Here is a 10,749-nt window from a genome sequence, read left to right as displayed (position 1 = left end):
CTCAGTGTGGTGGGCAGAACAGACCCCTCAGACACAGTCCAGCCGCCAGAATCACCTCCCGACTTAAGAATGCTGCCTCATTTTTGACCTTTCCAATCCAATCTAATCTTTGCTCCCAAATCCCAGCCAGTCAGGTTATTTCATTCTTGGCGCCTCTCTTTGCACTCAGAAGACCCAGCCTCCCGGGCTTCTTTTGTTTCTTTTCCCTGAGCAACCCTTCTGCCTCCACTCCCAGCTCCCATCCCCACCCCCTGGGGGGGAGTTCAGATTTCTGCCCCATTTGGCCAAGAAATTTCCTCAACTAACACTTGCCAGATTCAAGTTCTAACTTTTAAAAGGCCCCTTGGGACTTGTCCAGAACCACAGTGACATCTCAAAACCACTTGGAAACCTGGCAAGATAGGTAACTTCTTAACTACTGTTTACTCCTGGAAGTCCCTTGGAAGCCCCCACAGAACTTCCCAGGGTGAAACAGGATACCCCACTGGAGAGTTTTGACAACTTCTGGGTGAAATGCTTAACAAGGGCCACATGGCGAGTTCCGTTCTGGGCCACGGTTCTGCTCTCATGACTTCACAGTCATAACGCATCTCAGAGGTTCAGTTTCCTCTTTTATAAAACGTGGTTGGCTAAATATCTCTAGGCAGTAGACTTCTTTTTTTTTAAGATTTTATATATATATATATATAAAACACTCTGAAAACTAACAAATACTAAGCCAACTTAAGGGACTGTATTAAAGATTACCTATAAGGTTGTCCCAGGTTTGGAGTCATTCCTGGGTTCAAATTCCAGACCCAAGTCTGAATGGCTGTGTCCTTAGGCAAATCCCTGAATCTCTCCGAGCTTCTGTTTCTTCATCAGTGAAATGGGGATACCATTCACCTGACTGAGCGGCTTCGAGGGAAGATCTGGCTGACGAATGTGAAATGCCCCATGCAGGGCACCAGTGCATCTGAAAGGCACCATTTATAAGACCACCCACCATTCGTATCTCATCTTGCACACTGGCTATTTTCATCAAAAACATGGACCAATCTCAAAAACGCTGGTTTCATTTTTCTCAAATGTCATTTATTAGAAAATAAAATTCCAGAGAAAGTAGCAGATACAAGGACGTCCGGGAAATGGGTACAGTACACAGATCTCTGTAAGTCAGGGGCACAGAAGATCAAAATAAAATGAGCTACGGGCAAAGAGCCAGTAACGCAACTATGGTCCGTTCATCTGGAGAAGTTCCACTCCCGTCCCGACTTCCCCTATCCCCTTCCCAACAGTGGCAACCTGATCCTTGACATTTTGAACCTAAAAGAAAAGTTTAGATTTCCTTGCTACCCTGTGTGGCTTCGGTGAATGGAGCTTCTTTCTCCAGCTATGGAATGAGTCAGCAATGGGGTGGGCGGGGGGCGGGGGGGATTTCTGATCCTTGGAGCTGACAAGGAACCTGGGGAGGGACGTTTGAGGGTACGCCTGATTACCTCCATGCCCCCATCATGGGGTACATGCAGCCAAGTCTGGTTTAAAAAGTTCCTATCAAATTCGAAGTCTCTCCCTCTTTGTCCAAGGAGTACAATGTCTGCAGTAAAGGGCAGGAGTGACTCGGATCCGTCGGGGAGAGGATGAAGAGTCTAACAGCCTCGTCCCTCCCTCCCAGCCCAGCTCCAGGGGATCAACCACACCCTCACTCCAGCCTCCTGGCAACCAAAGAATGTCACTGGAATCCCCTACCCCAGGCCCCTCCCCTCTACTTAGGCATCCCTTGGGCTCCAGACTAAATAGGTTTATGGCCCCATAGAATGAGGGAAATTCTTATTTAAAAAAAAAAAAAAAAGACAGAAATGGAGTTTGGGGAAAGCCGCACTCAAAAAACAGAGGTGTGGCAGGTGATGGATACCCCCCATGCCGCCCTGGCCCACATCTGCCCCGAGAGGCCCCTGCCCAGGGCCAGGACGCCCTTGGGTGGAAGCAAATCTGAGAGCAGAGGCAGCACTTTATCCCATCGGAGAAAAAAGAAGGGAGAGAGGCCTATGGAGGAGCCCCCCCACCCAAGCCAGCATATGCACAGGGACAAGACGGTCCGGGGTGGGGGGGGTGCTGTGAGAATGGAGGGGTAGAAGACAGTATTCAGGGTAAGTCCTAGCAAAGTAGGGGAAGATGAGAGGAAAAACTCCCCGAGAGAGCCCAGGTCCCTGAATACAGGCCCTCTGCAGAGGCCCATTCGGAAGGCCCTTCCTTACACACGTAGGTATTCACAGCGCTCTCCTTTGGAGGCAAAATCAGAAAGGCCCAGTGTAGGCCTCAGTCCAGCACACCGCCCTCCCTGCCCCTCCCCAACCTGCCCTCAGAGAGGGAGGGCTCTAAGCGAGGACCCACTGGGCTCCTCCCCAAGTAAGTCCTACAGACAGAAAAACAAAAACGGAGAACAGACAAGCAAACAAAACAAAAGCCCAAGAAAAAGTCCAATAAGAACCTTAATCATACAAAAAGTCCAAATAGTCTGCCACTCTTGCCTTCCGAGGCATATGTGAAGTCCCTTCTCACGAGGCTTCCTGTCCAGTCAGGACAACATTACTATTTCATTTTTTAAAAATAAAAATAAAGATAATCCGTCCCCCCCCCCCCAAATGCTACTTCATACATTCCCCCCCCGCACTCACCCCAAACCAGGCATTGCTCCCTTGACACAAGGTAAACTTAAAACTTTGCTCCACCTCACAGCCTCCAAGGGGCTGCTCATCACAACTAACCCAAGTTCACTTGGCGGGGGAGGGGACAGCAGAGAGCGACTTACTCTCCCTCCCTTCTGTCATGGAGGCCCGATCCACCTGGACAGAGAGGAGGCCCGCCAAGGGCACTGCCCCTTGGCAAGGAAAGGACACCCGAAGCCGGGGAAGAGTCCTCTCCCTTAGCTCCCCCAGCAGCCTAGGGTCCTGGGAGGGGAGGAGGGGAGGAAGGGGGGGCTCTGCTGGGCTCACAAGGTCTCGTGACTTCGAGATCCCAGTGCAAACCAGCCAGTCTTCTCCTGGGCCAGGTCCAGCTCTCGCAGACGGATGTGCACCTCCCCAAGGAGAACGTTCTCCCAGAATCCTTGCTCACTCAGCACACTCAGCTGTAGCTCCCGCTGCTGCAGGTCTCCCTTGGGGATCCCATCGTACACCAGCTGCAAGCGCCCAGATCGGGAAGAGAGGGAACAGAAGAGGGAGATGCTTAGGGCTGTGGGGGTTTGATCTGGCTGAGGCTGAGACCACTGAGCTCCCCAAATACAGTCCAATGGGATAGAGAAGGTATTCGGAACCTGAGAAAAGCTTTAAAAAACTCTGTGGAGGTCAGGCAGGTAAGGGCTTTGTACCGGGGCCACTGCTTATCGGCCAGGGACTCCTCCCCCCACCCCGGACAGGGCCGAGGCCGGCCGGGATCCAGCTGTGGAATCCTGATCCTCAGGGCCAGCAAACTTGTTGATGGAAAGGGCCTGATAGGAAATATTTTAGGCTTTTGAGGCCCTACGATCTGGTCTCTGTCACGAGTACGCAATCATGCCGCTGTAACTGTGGACAGCAGCCACAGCTGACCCTGAAATGGCCGGGTGCGGCCACATTCCAACTGGACGTGATTTCCACAAACAGGTGCTGTCGGCTAAGCCCCGCCCTAACCCGGCTCGTTCCCCACCCACCATCTCATTGTAGGTGGGGTTGCAGGTTTTCCGGGCCACTTTGGTTTTCTTCTTAGTGGTTTTCTGAGGGTCAGGGAGGAGGTAAATCTTCACGTAGGGGTCCGGGTCATTCCCGTCCTGCAGCAGTTGCTACAAAGAGAATGAAAAATTTTTAAATTAAAAAAAAAAAAAAAAGGAGAAGAAGATTCCTAGGTCTGTGTCTTTATCGCCATTCCTGTGATCACCCCCAGACCCAGAATCTTATCCCCAATGCCTGGTTTCTTGTGAGGCACAGGAATGGGCTTCCCACCTCACTCCACTCTGAGAGAAATCTCTCCCACGACAACAGGAGGCGTCCTACCAAAACATCAACCTAACTGTAATACCCAGTCTAGACTTTTCACTCAAATGCTCCGGGCCTGCCATCCCTTGGTCTGTTTTGGCTGAGCCATCACTTCCCTAGATATCTTCCTGCCCGGCCCAATGTCCTCCAAGGGTGGAGGAGGAGCCAGAGACAAAGCTGCTTGCTGAAGGCCAGCCAATTAGGGCTTCAGCCAGCCTGATCCTCTTAAAACTTAAACTAGATCTTGTCCTGCCTCTGTTCAAAAACCTTCCCACCGTTCCTGTCTCACTCAGGGTAAGAGCCACGGTCCCGACTGCGACTGCGGGACCTGGGCTCTGGTCCGCAGCGCTCTCTCCAACCCCATCAGTCACTCCTCTCCCCTCTGCTCCACAGTCTCCAGCCACAATAGCCCCGAGCACATCCCGACACATCCCAGGCAGGCTCCTGACTCAGGGCTTTTGGATTTAACTGCTCCCTCTGCCTGGAACAATCCTCACTTCCTTCCTTCTGTGCTTGAATACCTCCTCGTCAAGGAGGGCTTCCTTGACCCCTCTTTATAAAAGTGCCACGACTTCGCTCCAGCCCAGTATCTGTCCTCTGCCACACTGCTTGCCGGAGCATTTACCACGATCTGTCATTTAACGCCCCCTAACTATACCAACATTATCTTCATTTCAGTAAGGCTCAGAGTAGGGGCGCCTGGGTGGCTCTGTCGGTTAAGTAAGTGTCTGCCATTGGCTCAGATCATGATCCCGGGGTCCGGGAATCAAGCCCCATGTCGGGCTGCTTCTCCTTTCCCCCTCTCCCACACTCCCAACTGCTTGTGTTCTCTCTCTCTCAAATAAATTTCTTTTTTTTTAAAGATTTTTATTTATTTATTTGACAGAGATCACAAGTAGGCAGAGAGGCAGGCAGGGGAGTCGGGGGCAAAGCAGGCTCCCTGCCGTGCAGAGAGCCCGATGTGGGGCTCGATCCCAGGACCCTGGAATCATGACCCGAGCCAAAGGCAGAGGCTTCAACCCACTGAGCCACCCAGGCGCCCCAATTCTTTTTTTTTTTTAAGATTTTTATTTATTTATTCAACAGACAGAGATCACCAGTAGGCAGAGAGGCAGGCAGAGAGAGAGAGGGAAACAGGCTCCCTGCTGTGCAGAGAGCCCAATGCAGGGCTCGATCCCAAGTTCCTGAGATCATGACCTGAGCCACAGGCAGGGCTTAACCCACTGAGCCACCCAGGCGCTCCATAAATAAAATTCTTTTTTTTTTTTTTAAAGATTTTATTTATTTATTTGACAGAGAGAGATCACAAGTAGATAGAGAGGCAGGCAGAGAGAGAGAGAGAAGCAGGCTCCCCGCTGAGCAGAGAGCCCGATGCGGGACTCGATCCCAGGACCCTGAGATCATGACCCGAGCAGAAGGCAGCGGCTTAACCCACTGAGCCACCCAGGCGTCCCCATAAATAAAATTCTTAAAAAAAAAGAAAAGAAAAGAAAAAAGGCTCAGCATAATTAGGCTACGTACCAAAGTTGGAAAAGTACCAGAAGAAAGATTGAGAACCAAACGAAGACTGTACATCTACTTACCAAGCCCCGAATATGCATCACCATAATGAAGAGCTTATTGTTTTTGTAGGAGATGGACAGCTTCACCTCCCCGCCCACCTTCCCGACAGGCCGGGCCCATGAGCCGTCTATAGGGACAAAGAAATGCAAGAAAGGTCATGAGACCAGTTTTGTCCCCATCCGGTGCCAGGCAGATGTTTCTGTTTTCTTCTCTCCACCCACCACCCCCATATCTTCATGGTGGGTTCCTGATACCCACGGAGGAACTGCCAAGTGATATCTGTGAACATGACTTAGAACTGGGGAATGTTGAGATGGTCTATGCAATGTGTGTGTGTAAACACCAGCTGGATATCATGACCAGGGGACACCTACGTGAGGAGCTATGAGTCCCACAGCCTCAGTGGGAAACCAGATCTTCTAGCCAGTAAGCAAAGAGACAAGTCAAGGGAAGAGAACTGGGAAGGGGTGGGGGCAGGAGAAACTATCCCTGAGAATAGATCAGAGAGGTCGGCTGGAACGTCACCAAGAAGGCAGTGTACCTGAGGACTTGGGAGCTGGGCTGGTGCCCGCAGCCTTCTCATCTCGGGGCAGGGGGTGAAAGAAGGTGTACACCAAATCACACTGAAATGAAATCAGAGACAGAGTCATTCTTCAATAAGACAATGGCCCCATTAAAAAAAAGGGGGGGGGCGCCTGGGTGGCTCAGTGGTTTAAGCCACTGCCTTCGGCTCAGGTCATGATCTCAGGGTCCTGGGATCGAGTCCCGCATCGGGCTCTCTGCTCGGCAGGGAGCCTGCTTCCCTCTCACTCTCTCTGCCTGCCTCTCTGCCTACTTGTGATCTCTCTCTGTCAAATAAATAAATAAAATCTTTAAAAAAAAAAAAGGGGGGGGTACAATTCCAGATTACAAGAGGCCTATGAAAGGGAACAACCAAAGGTAGTATGCCCTTCTTGTTTGGATCATGGCTCAAACCAACCAACTGTAACAAGAATTTTGGGGATGGCAGGGAAACTTTGAATACGGACTACATACAAGATGATATGCTGTACCTACTGTAGTTCTATATGAACACATCTTTATTTTTCAGATTGCACAGTGACTATTTAGGGATAGAATGTCATGATGTCTCTGACTGAATTTAAAATACTTCATGTAAAAATAAGCAAATATGGCAAAATGTTAACTGTTTAGGCGATGGCCATTTAGGCACACATTATACTGTTTCTCTGCTTTTCTGTTCGAAAGCTCTCCTAATAAAAAGCTTTTTAAAAAGGAAAAAACAAAAAACCTAGGTCACATTGGGTGGAAAGCAGTTTGTTCTTCTCGGCCGCGCCCTCCCCCATGGACACACATACATCTTTCAAGCAGAGAAATATCTGAGCCAGTCCTGGACAGAGACCATGACCATTCTTGGGAATATTTCCTAATTGTGTTAGGGAAAACAAAAATGAAATGTGTGAAATTACTTACCTAGCATTAACAGTGGGGGGAAAAATGGACATACTCTAACTATCTCTCAAGAAGCAAATGGTTAAGGAGATTTGGGTATTGCCAGTCAAAGTATTTGATACAGGTATTTAAAGTTATGCTTACCATAAATGCTAAGTGGAAAATACATTATAGAGTGATCCTGAAGCTATGACCAGTATGAAACATGTGCATACAGACAAACAGGAAGGAAACATGGAAAGAGGATGAGATGATCTGTCTGGGGTTAGAACTCCTGATGACTTTGTTTTTACGTCCATTATAATAACAAACTGAAATACCATTTGTTTTAAAAAAAAATCTGGGCAAATACACACACTCAACGTGCTCAAAAAATCCCTTTTCCTCAGGAAGAGGAAGAAAAGAGAAAAAAAAAAAAGCCCTTCCTTCCCAAGATTCTGATCACTCCTAGCACGCTAGGATCGCTTCTGATATCTGTATGTCTCGTAAATGTCCCTCCGTGTGCCCAGCGGCATGTTTTCATTGCATTTAAGGGAATGACCCGAAAGGTAGGAGCCAAGACCCTCTGTTCCCCCTTCTTTCCTTCCCCCCTTTCTCCTGCCTTCCCCCTCTTACACTCCTCCTCCGCAGAGACACATCCTAAGAGCCATATCCCGTCCTTGACCGCCAGGGGGCACCCTGCCCCGCCCCGCCCCGCCCCGCCCCGCCCCGCCCCGCTCCGCCCCACCCCACCCCACCCCATCCCACCCTACCCCGCCCCAGCGCCTCCAACAGCCCAGAACCGCGGAGAGCCCACCCACCTCGGCCACCTCCGGGGCTTCATGGGTCAAGTGCCTGATGTAGCGGTTTAACTCCTCCCTCCGCCGCTCGGCCACCGCCTCTCCCCGAGAGCGGCCAATCACGAAGCGACTAGGGAAGCTGGCGAGGCAGGTGGGCCGTGGGAATGCAGGAGAGGCAAGAAAGGAAAAGAAAAACGAAGAGGCGGTAGGCTTTTGTCACATTTCATTTGTGTTGTCAGTGAGCTGACCCACATTTCTCAGCAGCCGGCCCCATTCCTCCCACGGCTCCCCGGGGCAGCATCTCATGCGGCAGTTCGAGGAACCCCAGACGAGAAAACCAAGCTGTGGGTCAGAGTTCTAGGGCTCCCGCAGGGGTGCCTTGGGGCTCTGGAGGAGCCCACAGTTTTCCCCATTAGGGTAAAAAATTCATCTGAAAATGTGTGTGGGCATACACAGACATAAAATTTACCATTGCAACCATTACGTTCAGTGGCATTAGAAACACACATGGCTGTGCGACCGTCACCACCATCCATCTCCAGAACTCCTTCAGCTCGTACAACTAAAACTCTGCACCCATTAAACAGCCTGGGAGGCTCAGTGGGCTAAAGCCTCTGCCGTCGGCTCAGGTCATGGTCCCAGGGTCCTGGGATTGAGCCCCACATTGGGCTCTCTGCTCAGCAGGGAGCCTGCTTCCTCCTCTCTCTCTGCCTGCCTCTCTGCCTACTCGTGATCTCTGTCTGTCAAATAAATAAATAAATAAATAATCTTAAAAAAGAAAAAAAACAACAGCTCCCTAGTCCTCCCTCCAAGCCCTGGCGACCACCATTCTGCTTTTGGTCTCTAGGAATCTGCCTACTCTAGAGACTCATATAAGGTGAATATTACACGTATTTCTCTCTTTGTAACTGGCTTATTTCACAGAGTGTAATGTTTTCGAGGTTCATCCCTGTTGTAGCAGGTGTCAAAATTTCCTTCTTTTTAAGACTTAATAATATTCCATCACATATATGTGCCAAATTTTATCTATTTATCTTTTACTCTCTAAAAGACAAGAAACTTTGAAACATCTTGAGACCCAAAGTTAGTCCTCTGCCTTTAGCCCCCGTCTTCTGTACTGGCAGGTGGACCCAAGCTCAGGTTTCAAGGCTGGACTGAGCGGGTCAGGAGACCTCAGCCAGCAGGGGGCGCAGTGTAACCACGCTCATTACCAGGCCAAGAAAACCAAGCCCATCTTGGACCCTGCCATCCTGCCACAACCGCCTTTCCCTTCTCCCTCCCTAGGACCCCCTGTGTGGAGAGAAAAGGGGGCAGCTACCTGGGCAGTTGGGAAGAAGGGAAGAGCAGCCGCAGCTTATTGTGTAATTCCTGGAACTCCTCAAACGTCCGTTGGATGTAAGTGGCTTCGTGGGCGTTCTCTCGCATCACCTGTACCACATAAACCTGCAAAGGTCCGAGTCTTAGAGAATATGTGCCAAACCCTGTGCACCCAATGAAGGGGGTGGGTAAGGGAACAGAAGAGGGAACGGGAGTGTGTGCACGGGAGTGTGTGCACAGGAGTGTGTGTGTGTGTGTTAAGGAAGCCTACATTCCTGAAGGACAAGGGCAAACACGTCTCCAAAGCAGAAGATGATAGTACGCTTGCAGGAATCCGAAAGCACAGATGTCCTGCTCAGTTTCGTAGGACCTTGACCCAGAGGCAACCACCATGCAACTCAGCTCCCTGAGTCTGGCAGCCCACTGGGACAAGGGAGAGGCTCGGTCTGCCACTGCTCACAACTCCAGCGGTCACTGCCCGGATGTGAGGAGACAGAACCCCAATATGCTGGAGGAGGTGGGGAGCAAGACAGGGTCAGACTGGAAAAAGCACTTACGTAGCCCTTGTTGGGATGGAAAATCTTCTCATGGCGGCAGAGAAAAACGTCACTGATGCGGCCAGAGCTCTTGAGCGTGTGTGTTCGGGGGGCGAAGGAAAGGGTCAGCCGGTCATCTGAGCCCGTGAACTTCATCTGAGCCAGGTTATGGATGAAAAAATTGAGCTTTGTGGCTACACTACCCAGGCTGCATTCAATCAACCTGTTGGCGCAGGAGGATGGGAAGAAAAGGCTATAACCATGGACCCAGGTCCCCGCTGCCTGGACACGGCGATCTCAGTGAGTACCCGCCAACACTGGAGGCTGACACCCAGCTCAGACAGAATCCCGTTCCCCGTGTGACATCCTTACAGAGCGCTTGGCCAGCACGCGATTATGGACATGCACCATTATTCGTGTGAATCCTGGGGTTTTATCTCCCCTCGCTGCCCAACTGAGCCGAAGACAGTTAAACCAACATAGGAGTTAGGGATTCCACCACCGGGTCAGCATGAAAACGTCCACGTACAGCAGACCTCCAGCACTGTGGAAAGTTAGCGAGCACCATTCGCTCTAGAGATTTCAGATCAAAGTTGAGAGGTTCTATGTGAGACCAACACAGAAAATCTAGTTCACCAAGTGCCAAAAAGAGTGCACGATAAACGGAGGCATCGCCTACACGGACAGAACTGTAGACGCTGAGTACAGAGACACTTCTTGCTTTCATACCGTGTGCGTAAAAACATTGCCAAGTGTGGGAAAATGGAACCATGGAGTTCCATGTTTGGGTAAGTGCAAGGGTTCTGACCCAGAGAGCTGAGGACTAAGAAAAATCTATGTTCATCCCATAAACAGAGTCTCTGACTGAGACTGGAGAGAATAAGTAAGACTTAACAATAGCTCTGTACACAAAGGTACAGAGCACCATACGCGACCGGAAACAGTCAGAGAAATCAAGGGATTTCCCCAGAAAGTCAGAGGCAAAGTTAGGACAACAAACACACGTAGTCAACTCTAGTTGGTGGCCACCTGAGCTACGCCTTTCCCGTTTCCCTAGCTCTACTCCTGCCCATCAGGCAGCCTGGAAATGAGTGACTCGGGGGCGGCAGT

General features: G+C 50.5%; 1 protein-coding gene across 3 annotated transcripts in view; it reads right to left on the bottom strand.

The window, feature by feature from the left end:
• Positions 1 to 1,048: 1,048 nt before the first annotated feature.
• PIK3C2B (phosphatidylinositol-4-phosphate 3-kinase catalytic subunit type 2 beta) overlaps positions 1,049 to 10,749 on the bottom strand; it is a 66,433-nt gene continuing 56,732 nt past the window's right edge. For all 3 annotated transcript variants that reach the window (XM_045982094.1, XM_045982095.1, XM_045982096.1), the window contains exons 27-33: positions 9,661 to 9,862; positions 9,105 to 9,229; positions 7,808 to 7,925; positions 6,097 to 6,178; positions 5,576 to 5,682; positions 3,671 to 3,799; positions 1,049 to 3,160 (exon numbers count right to left, since the gene is read on the bottom strand). In XM_045982094.1, coding sequence (XP_045838050.1) covers positions 2,972 to 3,160; positions 3,671 to 3,799; positions 5,576 to 5,682; positions 6,097 to 6,178; positions 7,808 to 7,925; positions 9,105 to 9,229; positions 9,661 to 9,862 — 952 coding nt within the window. In that variant the 3' untranslated portion in view covers positions 1,049 to 2,971. The remainder of the gene's footprint in view (positions 3,161 to 3,670; positions 3,800 to 5,575; positions 5,683 to 6,096; positions 6,179 to 7,807; positions 7,926 to 9,104; positions 9,230 to 9,660; positions 9,863 to 10,749) is intronic.

The sequence above is a fragment of the Meles meles genome, chromosome 17, assembly GCF_922984935.1.
Source record: "Meles meles chromosome 17, mMelMel3.1 paternal haplotype, whole genome shotgun sequence".
In the NCBI taxonomy this organism is placed as follows: domain Eukaryota; kingdom Metazoa; phylum Chordata; class Mammalia; order Carnivora; family Mustelidae; genus Meles; species Meles meles.
The sequence above is the reverse complement of the archived record's forward strand: the minus strand, read 5'-3'. Positions and strand labels throughout refer to the sequence as shown.